This window comes from Argiope bruennichi, chromosome X2 (assembly GCF_947563725.1).
Source record: "Argiope bruennichi chromosome X2, qqArgBrue1.1, whole genome shotgun sequence".
In the NCBI taxonomy this organism is placed as follows: Eukaryota; Metazoa; Arthropoda; class Arachnida; order Araneae; family Araneidae; genus Argiope; species Argiope bruennichi.
The window spans coordinates 80,441,537-80,459,305 of NC_079163.1; the positions used below are offsets into that span (position 1 = coordinate 80,441,537).

At 28.6% G+C, this 17,769-nt stretch overlaps 1 protein-coding gene across 2 annotated transcripts in view; it reads left to right on the forward strand.

The window, feature by feature from the left end:
- Positions 1–17,769, forward strand: part of LOC129960120 (N-chimaerin-like) — a 43,036-nt gene that overhangs the window by 3,141 nt on the left and 22,126 nt on the right. For both annotated transcript variants that reach the window (XM_056073258.1, XM_056073259.1), the window contains exons 3-8: positions 2,718–2,773; positions 2,862–2,893; positions 13,734–13,844; positions 15,484–15,808; positions 15,888–15,968; positions 16,917–17,001. In XM_056073258.1, coding sequence (XP_055929233.1) covers positions 2,718–2,773; positions 2,862–2,893; positions 13,734–13,844; positions 15,484–15,808; positions 15,888–15,968; positions 16,917–17,001 — 690 coding nt within the window. The remainder of the gene's footprint in view (positions 1–2,717; positions 2,774–2,861; positions 2,894–13,733; positions 13,845–15,483; positions 15,809–15,887; positions 15,969–16,916; positions 17,002–17,769) is intronic.

Genomic DNA, 17,769 nt, shown 5'->3' on the forward strand with positions numbered 1-17,769 from the left:
GGTATAGCATATAATTTCTGGATAAAATTACCAAAAATTATTTTTATATTATATTCAATTCATAAATTAAAAATAAAAATGTCTGAACTGCATTAATTTTATGTAATTATAAATTATATAGTTCATTTAACAGTTATTCAGTTAGTAAAATGTAAAACAGGTTGCTGACCTTTATTTTACTTAACCCTGCTGTTCTGTTCAGGTATGTAAAAATATATAATACGGGAATATTTTTATGAAACTTCTTGACATCTTTGGTAAATAATATAAATATGCACTCCTAGAGGGATTTAGGTTTATTCTTATTGTGAAGGAATATTTTTAAATTTATACCTAATGTATCGTTCGGGTCAATATGACCCAATGCAAAAAAAAAAAAAAAAAAAAAAAAAAAAAAATTACTCATACTTGTTTAATTTTGTTTGGAATAATTCAGAAGAAAAGAGTAACAATAGTTTCTGTAATTTATCAGTTTTCGAAACCTGTTTCATTGACGTATGTGTTTGATCACATGACAAGAGAGCGTGCAAGGTCCAAAAGTTGATACGATTGGCAGGGGTCCAATCTGTTTGCTCTTATTGCAACATTTCTTTCTTCTGCTGTATTTCACTTTCTGATGCACTGTAAAAGAGTTGTGCCTGGGAATGTGAGAAAAAAAAATGGTGAATAGTAGAAATTAGAGTCACACTGATATAGCTAAACTAATAGAAGCTTCTGACAGCGAAGAAGAAGTATCGAAGTATAAAAATCATACAAGTGATAAAATTGAGAGTGAAAGTTCTGACAACGATTAATACCAATATTCAACAAATGCACTATAAAGTGAGTACTCAGTTCAAGAATCATTAAATAAAGTGGAAGTTGGATCTACTGCCATATTCTTCCCAATCAACCGCTTAATATTATAAAAACTACTCCAGGGGTCACAAGATATGCAATGGCAAGGATATTAGGGGTAAAAAGTGCATTTGAGGTAGTATTCAATTCTACAATTGAAAACGAAATCATAAATATGACTAATATTGAAAGAGAAAGAAAGGGTTTATGGAAAAAAGTGGAAAAGTATTGAAAGTAAAACTTTTCAAGCATATATTGGATTATTATTGTTAGCTGGTGTTTATAAATCATATGGAGAATCAACAAAAAGCTTATGGGATAAAGAAACTGGCAGAAATATATTTTGTGTAACAGTGTCCCTTAAAACATTTTGCACCATATTGAGAGTTATTCGTTTTGATAATAAATTCACTCGTAGAGAAAAAAGAAATTTGGATAAATTAGCTGCAGTGCGAGATATTTGGGAAAAGTGAATAGCATTTCTACCAAAATTATATTATCCAAATGAAAAGATTAGGGTAGATGGACAATTAGTAGGATTTCGTGGCTGATGTCCTTTCAAACAGTATATACCAAGTAAGCCATCTAAATACGAGATAAAAATATGGACTTTATGTGACAGTAAAACTTCATATGTACTGAAAACACAAATTTACACTTGAAAAGAACAATGGTCAAAGCCAGAGAAAAATCAGGTAATACGAGTAATTTGTGATCTTACTTATGAGTATTCGGGGAGCAATATTGCATGCAATAATTTTTTCACATCTTACAACTTAGGACAACTTCTTCTAAAACGGAAAATGACTATGCTTGGCACCATTAGAAAAAATAAATCAGAATTTCCTGAACAAATGCCAAACAAAGAAGTTCACAGCTTATTATTTAATTTTACAGAAGACCCAACAGTTGTAAAGTACATCCCAAAAAAGAACAAGAATGTTATTCTTATGAGCACTTTGCATCATGACCAAGAAGTTATCAACAGACCTGACAAAAAAAAAACAATTAATGAATGATCTTATATTATAATTCAACTAAAGGGGCTGTGAATACTCTTAATCAACTTTTAAACACATACACTTATAAAAGAAAAACGAATCGCAGGCCCATGATAGTATTCTATAACATACTTGATATTTCTGCATACAATGCATTTGTTCTAGGGATTTCAATACATAGTGAATGGAATGAAAACAAATTGACTAAACAAAGACTATTTTTGGAAGAATTGGGGAAATCACTCATTTTTCCACACTTTGAAGCAAGGCCACACCTACCAAGAAGTGAGGACTCAATAAAAATAGTGAAACGAATACAGAGAAATAAGGAAAACATATCATCGGGATGTGCTGAGAATACTTCCTTGTGTGCCAAACATGCAAGGTGCAAGCTCTATCTGTCAAGCAATGATAGCAAAACTACTATGTTATGCTACAATTGTAAGAATTGCATTTGCAAATCTTGTGTAAAATATTATTGTTCAAATTGTAAATAAAAGCAAGTTTCAATTTCGAATATTTTTGTTATTTTTATAGATGCTTTATATTATTGTAAGTTTCATTTTCAAACATTTTTTTTATTTTTATAGCTGCTTTATATTATTAGATCTATTTTTAAACTTATATTACTATTGTTTAAACCATTTCTTAAATGACACCTGTCAATTACTGCAAGAAAGGTTAGTTTTCTGAGTCGGGTCATATTGACTCAAACGCTACATACGTGAAGTAAATACGAACAGAACAGCAGGGTTAAATTTGTATTTCCATGAAACCTTAAGAAATATATTATGATTGTTGTTTCTGAATATTTTGTTTGCTAACTTGTAAAATAAAAGATGTTAAATATATATATATATTTCCTTCTTTTCTAAATAGTGTATCAGTTGCAACAAGAAGCTCCAATCCCTAAAAGAATTCTTTGCAATCGAGAAGTATGTTTTGATTTATTTTGCCTGTATTTAAAATTTGCTTAATTTGATTATTTATTATACATTTATATATTTTTTTTCCTTTAAAAAGATTCCTGGGAGACCAGCTCATTATGGAAGAGAGTAAGTAAACTAAAAGTTATCTTTAATTTAATATTTTAAAATATTTTTTTAACTTTGCATGCTATTAATTGAATAACTAATGAATTGCTAATTTTATTTAGGCTTGAAGTTACTCTTTTAATGAATTAAAAATATTTGACAATTTTATATTTCTCTTTTTTTTTTTTTTTTTTCAAAAGAGCAAAATAAATTTCTGATTGTTTTGTTTTGTCACATTTGCAGTTTGCATGTCTTGTTTTGGAATTTCATGAATAAGACATGTCTTTGAAATCCATATTTATTAGTTGATCTTTTAATCCTATTGTAAAAATAATTGTTCTCTTTGAATAATTAATAATTGGATTCAACGGTAACTTCTGAATCGATTTTGCATGGCAACATTTTGCAGAATAATGAAGCACACATATTTTTAAAAACATTTCTTTGTTTGCATGTATTGAGATTTAGCGTTATTTCGTGTGTAATTGTGCGAATATACTTTAAAAAAATAAACTGCCTAGTAAAATAATTTTGCGGTTCAGGGAAACTTTTTTTTATATATAAAAGAATTTTTTTATAGTTTTATGAATCAAGGCTTGTTAATCCGTTAAAGTAAAAGCTATTATTATATGTAATTTTTTTAAAGAGAGAGAAGAGATTTTGAATTATTAAGTTTGCTTTTATTCTATCCTGGGAGGCATAATATATGTACAAGCAGGATGTGACAAGGCACGCTCATTCACAGAGTGGCACGAGAGCAGAAGAAAGCGAAAAAGGGAAGAAAATAATTTTCCTGACTTATTTATACTATGAGATTTTGATAGGGATTTCTTTACACGTGTCAATTTAGGCAAGGGAATTTAAAGGGATCGTTTAAAAGAATGTCTTAGATCAACAAATTTTTTCCCTTCATTCAGAGTGTGGGAACTTGTTGATGTTGCAATTTTACAGAGCTTCTGTTGCATTAATTAAATAAAAAGGTGGAATTGGATTGAGAAATAAGAGTATTTTTGAATAAATATGGGCTAAATTAAGATTAAACTTTGGAAATTAGTTGGGATTAAATTAAATTTTAAAATATAATTACACACACACACATATATATGCAGTAATTTCAAATTAGCTATGCTCTTAAATTATTTCATGATCATTCAAACTTCGTTTTGTTTGCAAATTCCATCTAAAACTATATAAAATTAAAATTCTTTCCCATACTCGCTCTTTCATCTTTTTCGCTGTTCTACTCGGTACACCTCTCTACTCTTGCCATGTCTTGAACAGAAGCTAAAAATTGGATTATGGTAATTGGAAAAATTGGATTATAAATTATAAAGATTAAAAAAAATATTAAAAACTTAATGACTGCTTCTTCAAGTTTTACAAAAATGCCACCAGGATTATCATCTGTGTGGTGAAACCCACCCTTTAGAAAGTCAATTCTATTGCTCAATTTTGCCTACCAATTTTTCTGAAATATTTGATGCTTCATCTGAAACTTCAAATTGTTTTCAGTTTCATGCATATAAATCTTATCTCCGTAGTTAAATTTGTATGATCAGGCTTCATATCATTTCTATGAACCTCCATCATAAAGGAAAGTCTATTCATATCATTGAAATGTTTGTAGAATTAAGTTCAACGAGAGTTAAAGTTATGTAGCCTATAAAGTGTAAAGTTTATTCTTCTAGTAAAGTGAAATAGTTTCTTCAACCTTCTTCAGAATCTGACATATTTTAGTTTTACACTCTTCGTTTCTGGATTCGAAAATCCTCCTTCTTTTTGCTTATGCATCAGGATGTTTTTATTTATTCAAAATAAGGGTGAAAGGAAAGAATAACAATAAGATGAATTCAAATTATCTGCAAATCTGGGAGTCATGAAAACTGCAGGTAACTTTTAGTATTATCAGTTATTTTATTGTAAATTGGTACTTTTGTACTAATTCATAATAAAATATCTTAGAGCAATTTTTATTTATTGCAGGGGGCCTAAATATTAAATTATGATGAATAAATGAAGAATTCTGTTCTTAAAATTTGCTTTTTTATGAAATAATAATTTTTTTATGTTAAAACACTTATTTATTATGGAATTTTTTATTAACATTTTTAGATTAACAGTAGATAATCTCGGTTACATTTATAATATTATACAACATATTTTTTCATGCCACTCCTGGAAGTTTTTTTGCCATTTCAACTAGCCATCTAAACAATCAGTATTCAATTTTGATTTAAAATAAAATGATCTGGTAAGAAAAGATGCAATACTCACATACATGTGGGAAAAGAAAAAAAAACTGAATGAAAAGGTATCTATTGGACCAGAAATCAAGGTCAAAGAATTCTGGAAGTGCACCCTTCCTTTCACATCTCGCCCCTTAGCTAGGTAGAATCATTGAAAAGTGGTAATCTTGGAATACTGAATTGAACAGTAGACAGTGTAAAAATATAACATTTTCTACCAAAAAAAAAAAAAACCACCAAGTCACCAAATTTTTTATGCAGGCATAAAAATTACAAAAAATGATGTTACTTAATTATCAAGATTTAAGGAAAAATATTTTTGCTTTCCAGATTTTAAAATTTAATATAATTTATTGTGAAAAAAGTTTTCTTTTGCTTGTTTATATATTGATAATTTAGTATATTGTAAATTTTTTGGTATACTTCTGTAAGTCTTTCTTTAGTTTTAACTTTTGTGACTTCATGAAGCGGATTTCAAAATGAATAAAGATCAAAATAAATCTTTAATTTGTTAATGTAATCTCCTCTAACTTTTTTAGCAGTAGTTCTCTTAGCTGAATTTCTTATGACCCAGATAATAACATGGATATAAATTATTGGTTAAAATATTTTAATCAATAATGCCAACTTTACAATTCTTGATGACAGTTGGAAAATGTTACATATCTGTAACCACTTAAAAAATAATACTCTGAGTACATTGATAACTATGAAAAAATTAAAAATTGCAAAGAATTTATATGGTTTGTAATTGAAAAATATGTTTAACTTAAAATCATTAGATTAAGTGACTTCACAATTGGAATTTTAAATTATGGAGATTAATGAATATTTTCATGCTAAATTTAATTTAGGATGTTGATTGTCTCTTCAACTCGAATGATCAACATTTATGGTATTAAAAGGATTAACAGATGGTTTTCTTACTAATCTCTAGTAACTTCAATCTATAAATCCTCCTAAAACCCCTACAGAATGATTGATAATTACTATTAAGATTCAAAGAAATAATAATAGCAGTTTTGAAAATTTTGGCTCTGGCAAAAATTCCGAATTATTTTCAAGTGCAAAAAAAAAAAAAAAAAAAAAAATATTAACATTGGCAACCTTATGATTTCAAATAAAAAAATTTATCAATTTCTCCTCCTTCAAAAAATTTTAGGCCTTTAAAAAAAAAATTTAAAAAAATCTTTTTTGGCAAGTTGGAAGACAATGGTAGATTCCTTTACATCTTAGTGACATCTATCTAGCAACATAAATTGTTGATAGTAGAAACAGTCAAAATTAGGGCTTGAAAATCATGTTTCATCCTCTAAGAAATGAAGAAATTTTCCCAAAGTCTTGCCATGAGAACCATTGCAATAGGTAGTCTTCCTGTAGGAGTCTTTCTAAATATGCACTTTCAAATTAGTTGCCATTTGCTCTCTGTAGACTTCGTGAAAACCAAGGAATGGAAAACACCTATCTAATAATAGGTGTTCCGAACAGACCTGTCCTTTTAGACTACCTACTGTACCACTAAACCTTCCTAACTCTAATTGACCTAATGTTGCCTTTCAAAGGAAGAGACCCAAGTTGGACAATTACTAAAAGTATCTAGATACTATAAAAGCAAACCCCTACCTGGCGTCCTAGATACTTATTTGACAATGTCCATCATACAAAGGCATTATTGTGTAGCAGATATGGTGTTCGTTTTTTCTTAAAATGATTAATATATCGCGAAAAGTGGCTTTGTATATTCTAAATTGTACTTTACCTTTTATTATACTAGGCCTGCCTGAGTTGTAAAAATATAACCTTACTATATACTTCTGTCCCTTCTCTGATAAAAATCTGAGTCAGTTTTTTAAAAATGTAAACAAATATATTCTTTACATATATTTGAAAATAAAAACTTCAGTTCCGACTAATCACAGACCTCTGAAGATAAAACTTGCATACCTCAGATTATCATAGAGGATAAGTTAATTTAAGAAAGCAGTGAAAGAGTTAATGAAAAAAAACATGATTACATTTTTGGTGAGGGTGATGTAGATGAACTCAGAGTTGAACCACTCAAAGAATGGTGCTCACCTCTGACTTACCAGTTAGTCTGAGACTTTATCATTCTTCGCCTCTTAAAGAACACGGAATAAAGAGTCAGATTGAGCAATTATTGCAAGCATATATAATAAAAGAAAGCAATAGTTCCTTATTCATCTTCTGTAACTTTAGTTTTTAAACATGATGAAGGTAAAAAGACTATTTTATATATTCAGAAAATTAAATGCTTTATGGAAGTCAAATTCTGAACTTTTACCTGTAATGGATAGTCTGATAAATAAATTGTCAAAAGCAATTTTTTTTCCCTTTAGATTTGGCTTCAGGTTGACATGTAACTGTTTATCCAAAAGGTATTGAAAAATTGGCTTTCTGCACAAGTTTTGGTTTATATGAATGGCATAGATTTCCCTTTGCATTGAAGTAGCTCCTGCAGTTTTCAATAGATTAATCAGAAGCGTGTTAACCAAATGCAAAATTTATTTTGCCTGCAATTATTTTAATGATATCATTGTGTACTCTTCATCTAAACAAGAACATAGGAAACATCTTAATACTATTAGTGATATTTGTCAGAAAGCAAACATTAAGTTGACACTATCTAAATATGTTTGTTTAAACTAAAATTAACTTCTTATGTTATGAGATTGAGTAAAGTAAAGTTACTCTAAATATACTCTTAACATAGAAACCATCAAACAATTTAAATCCAATTAATGTAAAATAGCTTCAAAAGTTCTGTAAATTTTTATTATAAATTTTATCTTAAATATGCTAAACTAGATATCCATTAAATAAGTTGTTGAAAAGAGATGTTAAATTTAAATGGTCTGATGAATGCTAAAATGTTTTTCAATTACTAAAAGAAATATAATAAAACCTGATTTAAAATTATATAATCCTGATGTAACCTGTTATGTTTTTGTTTGTTGTATCACAAAAGAGTGTTAGAGTTGTATTGAAATTACTTGATGCTTCTAATGTGTCATATTCAATAGCCTATCATTTCAGAGATTATGAAAAAATTACTGACTACGAAATTAAGTACCAAAAAGACTCTACTAATATTACAGCAGGTATGTTATCTAGGCATCCAGTTTCTCACCATCTTCAAAATTTATCTTATTTAAAGAAATCAAAACTGAGCAAAAGCATCTTAATTTATATGGAATTAAATACCATGAAATCAAAGATGTCATAATAATTAAAAAGAAAAAAATTGTATATAATACTTGCCCTCTTCTTCTTAAGATTTAAATTATTAAAACAAGCTCATAAACAAATTATCAACCTGGCGTTCAAAAATGATTAATTTGATTACTTCTTAATACTGTTGGCCTAATATTACTTCTCATATTTTTGAATTTATTAAGCAAATGTACTGTATGCCAATTTAATAAGAAAAGGAGAAAACAACAAATTGTTTGTCACGACATATGCCTTCTACAAGTAAACCTTTGGAATGCATCTCTGTTGATACTCTTGCAGATTTTAAATATTATAACTCAACAGAAAAGTTTAGTATATTGTAATTGTAACAAGACATGTTTAGGCTTTTTCATCAAAAAATGAAAATTCTGGAACTTACATTGATATTATAAAAACAAATTTTCCAAATTCAAGTCCCTGTAAAATTATTACTGATAGAAATATTGCATTTATCCCTTCTAGATTCAAAAAATTCTAAAGAAGCTTAAGTGCCAACCATCTTTTAACTTCAGCTCATCCTCAAACTAACGGTGAAGTTGAACACGATAATCAAATCTTATCTAAACTTAAATGTAAATTCCCCCTCCGCTAAAGTTTCATAGACTAAATTACTGGAACAAGCTGTTAGTGAATATAATTTTACTCCTCATTCAATAACTAAATATCCTCCAGCATACTTACTGTCTGGCACATAATCCTATGTTTACTCTATTGATCGATATAATATTATAACTTGTTAACGGAATCTATAATTTGGCTTTACACAGAACAAGACTTCCAGAACAAAAATAAATTATGATGCTCACTTCATTGACGGGGGTGACCAGCCGACCTGAAAAACCTGGAATCGTTAGGGAATTCCGGGAAATTGGGGAAAAAAGAGTCAGAGGAAAGTGAGAGAATTTTTTTTTATAAAACTGGAGATCATTTTATAAATCGATAATTTTTTTCGAATATTAATTTGCTGGAATATTTTCTTAAGTAGAATGAAACACCGTTGGCAACTAATAAAAATCAATTATTTACTGATAGTCTAAAACAGACTATAGAAAAGAAAGATTAACGACCATATCTAATTTATTGCATATATATATATATATATATAAATATTTTCTTTTAAGTTTTTGTTTGCTTTTTACAGAACGTTAAGTTATCGACATAATTAGCGAAAGTGGTTTTGCGTACTATGGGAAAAGGCAGCCTAACTAAGACCCAGCTCTTGTCACCGTTATAATTTTGAACTTTAATGGGTGTCTATTTAATAAGGATATATATGGAGCCATCCCCTCCCCCTCCTGCTTTCCTTCCTCCTTCGAACGTCAGATCGATCATACGTCATGTTATGAAAGCGAAAGTATGAATTTTGTGAAGTAAGATTTAAAGCTATTTAAACTGAGTGTAAAATATTGGCATTATTATCCGAAACAATTTATTTTAATTAAATAAATATTTTACAATATTTTTTTCCTCTTCTCGAAGATCTTTTAGTTGAATTATGAACTATGGGGCGGTATTGCTATTATTTCCGTAAAACATTTTATTTTTAAACATTATGAATTACTGATATACTAAATTGTTCATATGGATCAATGTTATGGACGACATGTAATGGACGTTATTGCTAATATTTTCTTTTAACGCTCGCGCGCGCGCGTGTGTGTGTGTGTGTGAAATTCCTCATCAATTCACCAAAATGCTCTATAATTTAAAAATATTAATTTGTTTGATATATTATAGGTAAACATTTCTCATGTAATTTTTAAAAAAATTTTTAGAGAAGGGTAACATTTTTAATATTTTTTATGTATATGAAATTTACATTTTTTTTCACCATTTTATGATTAGATTATTTTTTTTATGACAGCTGATAAGATAAGCAATCATAATAATAAAAAAAAAAGTTGGTGAGCTAAAAATCAATGCTATTTTGATATCATTGAAGAATTTTTCCTATTTTAATTAAGAAATTTCATTTTATATTTGTAAAGGATTTTTTTTTTCTGTTAGTAAAATTATTGTTTAGTTCTGATTTGTGCATTGGTAAACAGTATAGATTGGGGAGAGCCCACTGAAAGGAAACAAATTTTTTCATTCTTAAGGTCTCTGCGAAAGTGCATATATTTTTGTGCTGCATTTTTGATGAATAAATTTGAAATATTACTGATTGGCTAAAAGTCGGTATAGATGGCTATGTATCTTCTAGTATTAGTTAATATATATATATATATATATATATATATATATATATATATATATATATATATATTAGTATACGGGGAGGGAAACGTGTTACGTAACTGAAATTTACCTGCAATTCAATAAGTAAAAATAAATGAAATCTTTTTTTGGGCAATAAATTTTATTTTACATTGATTTTAGTTAAAAGAGTAAACAATTTATCAAATGCAATTAAGAGCATATTGCGTAGTAATTAAAAAAAAGAAAGTAAACGACATCGTTCTTAGAATACAGATACATCCGAAAAAGTCAGGGAAATTTCTTTAAAAACCTGGAAATGTCGGGAACAAATGTCAGTGGCCCTTAAAGTTTGGGCTCTTGCTAGCACCGAGATTGGGACGTTCAGAATCGGTGGCTGCTGTCTTCCCTTGTTGGGCTCGGTGGCGGGCAGTGCCGTCTGAACCAGAATTTTGTTGTTCTTGCATTGTTCCTCTTACTAACACAGTCATCAAATTCTTCATTATGCATGCTACTAATACATTTTATAATGTTTCATTATTTTTGGTTCACAAATATATCATATCAATAGCTGGCAAGGTAAAATTATTAAAAAAAATTGCGTTCTGACGATTCGCTAATCGAAACAGCAAATCCTTCCCAAACTGCAAATTAACTCAATTGATAATTTACTAATAACAGTCTCACCTCATCAATCGTGTAACGTTTCCCGTGATGTTATTTCCAATCAAACCCTGAAATCTATTTCTGAATTTGAAATTGTTGCTGATTAAGTGTAATTAGTGTATTAGGTAATTTTTGAATAAGCTCTGAATGAATAATTCTATACCCAAGATGCTTGAAATGTGTTTTCTGCATTTAAAAAAAGTATGCAAGGTCATCTGTAACTTCCTTTAAAGAACATAGGGGAAGTTATGTATGTCTGTAGTGAAGTGATTATGTTAAATTTTTGACAGATTACAGTGCTCCTTACGGCGAAATAAAGAACTTACAAAATATAACTATAAAATGGCGATCGATCAAAAAGTCCATTTAACATGTTGGATAAATATTAGGCACGATGGCCTTATATCTATTCAGCATATCGTTTTGACTTTTTCATTCCCAGAAGCACCGAGCTGGTTATATACACTGCAATATCTGCAAATATGTGTCGAATCCTGTTAGATGTTTTAAGTGTCAACGATACGAGCACTCCCATTCTCATTGTAGCACACCAACATGCGCCAGATGTACCGATACCAGTCATGAAATAAATTCTTGTGGGTCTAACACTCTTAAATGCATGAGCTTCTCTGGGCCTCATCCTGTCAATTCAAGAAATTGCCCAAAATAGAACTCTGAAAATGAGATTTTATTTGTTAACAACAACAAAAAAAAAAAGGCCATTTCTAGAGCCAAGGAAAATTGTTACAAGCCATACACCAAAAGAAGGGATTTCATATGCTTTATCCCTCGCAGGTATCGGTAATTTGGCGGAATCCAAAAGATCTCTCAGTACCTACTAAAATTCTTAACCTTAGAGTTTCTCCAAAAATAACTTCAAAATCCCCTAAAAACCCTGTAGAAATTCTAGTTCCAGAACAAAGAAGTCTACTGAACCTTCTAAATCGCAAAAATCCTTAATTACAATTTGTATTCCTTCAACATCGAATAGAACTCCCAAACAATTTCACAAACAATTAAAAAAAGACAAAACTTTGCTTCTAAAAAAGAACAAAAGACAAAAAACGTCGTTTTTTAACACTTAACTGAGAAACAAGCATCTGCTACATTCTCAAGCCGCCACACTTTAACTAAAGAGGATTTTCTTAAAAAAGCAAAAATTAATAAAAGCAGCGACTATTGCTGAGGATCTTTTAGATACTGGTGAAATGCCTACCAGTGAAATCGAGGATTTCGCATCCTCTACTTGTGATATGAAGACACTTCTACGATTTTGAATACTGGGAATTGCAAATAAAAGCTAAAAAGAAAAATATGCAATTAAATCCTAAACATAATGGCGCTTTTTTTTTTTTTGTGTGTGGAAGTTATGGGGTTTACTTCTTAAGTTTGACCATATCAAACATCTGATTTATAATAAACATTCAGTTTACATCGTATTGCAAGGAATCTTTTTGAAACCGATGGACATAGCTGAAATCAAAATATATGGTACAGTACATAAGAATCTTATCGCTCACATAGACTCAGGAGTTGTTGCTATACTTGTTTCACATAGCAATACATCCTTCATTATTCCTTTGCATACAAACTTATAAGCTGTGGCTGTGAGAGTTTCCAAACAATAGTCAATTAATGTATTTAGTTTGTAACTATCTTCCATTGCTCCCATTTCTTGAAGAAAGCTTTATTAGCTGATCAAGCTCTCTTGGAGACCCATGGTACTAAAGTTTTTGGAGGAGTTTTAAAAGAATCACAGACATTAACTTATAAATTTTGACTTCTAAGGTATTCATAGAAATTTGTTGCGTTGTTTTTTCATATTATTTATTCTATTGCTTCTGAATTTTTGTACATTTGTTATTATTTTGGTTGTATTTTTGCATAAAGAATATTTAAGTCATGACGAATGACCGTTTAAGTTTTAAATTTATTTACTAAACTGCTTTTTCCATCTTATTTTCTAATTCTGCTCCATCTCCGCAGAATCGTATAACAGAAGCCCAACATTCATATAAGAATTGCTGAGAGTGGAAATTGTAATAATTTCAAAACAGCTACTCTCCTAAAATGATTTCCTTATCGCCAGAACTTTGTAATCTTAACTTCTTAATTTAGCGGGAAATTTATTTTCTCACGGATTCAAAATGCTGAACTTTGCAAATTTCTTCCAAATTTGTGTAAGATTCAATTCTTTTTCACGCTCACTCTTTCATCCTTTCTGTTTACCTGCTCAGTTAGCCGCTCTGCTCTTGTGAAGGCTTGTACAAAGAAAACTTGTCAAAATCTAAAAATGGGACAATACCCATAAAATTAAAAAAAAGGGGAAAAAAGGGCATTAAAAACGTTGATTGCTTTAATCGAAGTTTTACATGTATAATTTTGATTCTCTTAACAGATCCTTTTTAAACTTTCAACTAAGATTTCTGTAGAGAAATATTTCTCATTTTTAAATTATTACATAAACAATATTTAAGTATAGGATGTAATTTTACTTCTAGATTTCATGGTAAAATTTCTAGAGAAGAAGCTGAAAGATTATTAGTTGAAGATGGATGTTATCTAGTTCGAGAAAGTCAGCGAGCTGTTGGTCAATACACATTAAGCATGAAGTATGATATAATCTTTGTCATTTGTATATTTATTTTTTTAATAGTGGAAGTTCTATGTTAAACATTATTATTGAATAAAGTTATTTTTACTTTTTTTTTATTGTAGTCTTGGCAAATTTTAAAATATATGCCTTGTCATTGTTTGTTGTCAAAATTCAAAAATATAATTTTCATGTACATTTTCTCCCCGTGGTGTTATGAATTTAGCAGTTCTTTTCCTTGTCATGTATAGATAATTTTATCTTGATTTATTATTTTTAGTGTCGTAGTTAGCAAGAAATATTCTTTTTTTCATCAATGAATAACAGTTTCATTTAACATTTCATCTTGGTCTAGAAATCTTGAGTTCAATACTTCAATTTAAAGTACTTTATCTTTTTTCCTTTTTCTTTTTACAACTGAAAAAGAAACCCTGAATAATTGTTGATGAAAAACATTCTTAGTGTATTATAATTTGTGAATATGGAAGGGTGAGAGTTATGAAAATGTAAAAAAGTTGCAGGGGAAGACATAAAAAAAACATTGATAATACCTTGAATGAATTATATATTTTAATATTTTGTTAGAAAGCACTAAGCAAAATCCAGAATAACTAAAATTTGAAGTAATATCTTCCTATGAACATAATGCAGTACCACAAGTAATATAGTCCATATATTAACTGTCCATGGCTATTCCATTACATGTTGTATATTACTTTCATGTTTCTTGTAATACTTTAATGTGAATATGGTTGGTTCGTATAAGATTGATGTCTAAAGGAAATATGAATTAACTGTTTTAGAACTTCTTATTCAAGAATGGAAAAAAAAAAAAAAAACACTGAAGAACTCAAAAATGTGCAAATTAGGTTTTAAGCGAAGTTAAAATCATTTATGCTGCATTATGAAATCCTTGCACATGAAAATTACTGTAATTTTGTTTCTTTCAGGATCCGTATTTTAGTTTTTACTGTGAGTAGTGGAATTCTTTTAAAAATCCAGTGGAATTTTAATTTGTCATATTTAATATTGTTATTTTTATTTTAATTTTTTTTTTTTGCTAGTCAGCATATGCGTTTCTTGAGTGCTGCACAACTGTGTTTATGTAAATGAAGAAATTATCTTTGATTAAATTTTTGCTCTGAAGTTTCCTTAAAAGTTAATTTCAAATTGTTGAGGACTGATGCTCAATATATATCTTCTGTAGTTAAATATTTTATTATTATTTTAATAAATGGATATTTTTAATATTATTACTTTTTGACTGATTAAATAATTACTGATTATAAAAATTTTGTTCTGATGTTCTCAAAAAAGCACTATTTATAATCCCAACACAGCAAAAGGTTCGATTCATCAATAATTAAGGGACACTGGATACAATCACAGTATGAATTCATAACTAAATAAATTTTTTTTTCTTAAAGCTATAGCTTTGTATATTATAGAAATTTAATTTATTTATATATAGAATTTAATTTCTATTTTTGCTTACTTTTTTAACTATCATGATCAAACATTATTTCTTTAATGTTATTTCCTTTAAATTAGGTTAAATTTTCATAAAATTCTAATAGCAACATTCGAAATTTCTTATTTTCTTTCACTATAGCCAATATTACGCAATATAATTTCATTGAAATATTTTTTCTTTTTAGATTTGCTGGTGTAACTAAAAATTTTAAGTTGTATTATGACAAAAAGCATTATGTTGGAGAAAAACGATTTGACACTATACAAGATCTTGTGGCAGATGGTCTTATTTCAATGTACCTTGAGGCTCATGCGGGCGATTATATTGCTACAATGTGTATGGAATCCAAATATGAAGATAGCCCATATATGACTTTAAATTCATATAAAAGAAAAATTACACGCAATCGCTCTAGAAGTAGTATAAAACATGCTAAAGATGAAGTTGCATTAAAAAAGGATATTTCTAAATGTGATACATTCCATGAGTATGATAGACCACCTATTGAAGTAAGTTTTCCTTTTTAAAATTTCTCTTTTCAGTTTGTCAAGTTCTTGTTGTATTAAAAGGCTTTTTTATTTTTGTTAGACGTCAACAAATGATGTGTTTGTTCCTGAAGATGGAGACGACATAGATGTTCTGCAGTTTGAAAAACCTCATGTGTTTAAAGTGAGATATTACAATGAAGCTCTCTAATTAAAGATTGTAAAATTCCTTACATTCTCAAGATTTTATTTTTCTTCAAGTTTTAATATTTTTGCAGATAAGGGCTCTAAGCTACTTTTTCGTTTTCATTAATTTACGAACCCCTGGATCAGCAAATCAATATGTTACCAACATGGAAAAAAAAAACTTTTAAGAATGTGTCTTCACTTAAAAAAATCATAGTTGGAACGTCATTTGTTATTTTATTAAATTTTTACAGTTTCCAACAATTTTCGGACTTCCTGTATTTTTGCGATTTTCACCTACTAGGCGTCGTTTGGATCCTATGTTGTATGGTTATTTTTTTTTTTTTTTTTTTTTTTTTTATCCACTTAATGCCTACTATCACTTCTCTGAATTTGTCGGTCGAATTCGGCAACACTGTGTGTGTGTGGCAGATGGTCAAACTAGTTTTTTTTTTTTTTTTTTTTCACAGATGTAAATAAATACAATTGGTTTAATAAAAATTATCTTATGACAGGACTTATTGCCGTGCTTGTACTTTTTTCTGGCTTAGTCTTGATTTTTGCCTCCAAATTATTGATTGTTTTACTATTTGAATTTTTTCCTTACGGTCTATTTTGTGTTATCTGGCAGATGTGTTACTCATTTATCAAATAAAGTAACGTATGAAATTCTGAATGTCAGAATTTTATAACGTTTAATAAATATTGATGAAATTATACAAATTCTCAGTAAATATAATACTAAAAAATCTTTTGACAGGCATAAACTGTATGCAGAGATTCAAAAATTTAAAGTTATTGGATGCCTTTTCATTTAGGAATATGGCTTATTTATTTATTTATTTAATCTTAGAAAATTTATTGTTTTTTAATGCAAATAGCCATTAATATTTTAATATTAAATTTCCCTCAATTTCTTATAGTAATAATTTTGTTTACTTTCCAGACCAACAATTTCATTGGATTACCATGGTGTGATTTTTGTGGCAATTTTATGTGGGGTTTAATTGCTCAAGGTGTCAAATGTGAAGGTTTGTGCTCCTCAGTTTTTATTATTTTTAATTGTTGGATATAATGTTAGCTGATTGTTTAATGAGCGAAGTTAATGTCTCTCAGCCATTAGTGTAGGTTAGTATCATCTGAGGTACAGTGTATATTCCTCCCTTGTCTTATTTATGAAATTATGAAAATGTCTGCCTGGATGTTAATACTGAAATAAGATGTTTTAATATATTATCTGTGCAAAACGCATTTATTTACATACATTAAAATTCATAATGAAATTTATTTTACTTTATAACAATCATTGAATTTTCAATGATCTTGCATTTAACCAGCTCTTTTCATTTTTTTTTCACAACAGCTGTTGTGCATCTTTATAAAATAAAATGAGTGAAGTATTTTCAAAAATTAGCTTTGAACTTAAAAAATTTAATTAAAATTAACAAATTAAACTGGGTAATTATTTAATAAAAGTTTTCATATTAAAAAAAAAAAAACATTCTAATTTAACATAAAAAGGTGTAATTTTTAGACATTTCCTGTTAAATTAATCGTAAAGTTGCAAAACTGTAAATGAAGTAATTGTGCATTATTCTTTTATTTAGGATTAAATTGGGAAGAATAGTTCAAATTTTTTTCAGAAACATTTGATAAAATATATTTTATTTCCAAAATTATGGAAGATAATATGATTACTTCACTGCATTTAGTTCTGTGAACTGTTTCTTTTCTTGGAAATGCAATTTTATTTAGATTGTCTTGTGACATTTTTCTTCTCAAAAATGACAAAATGGATT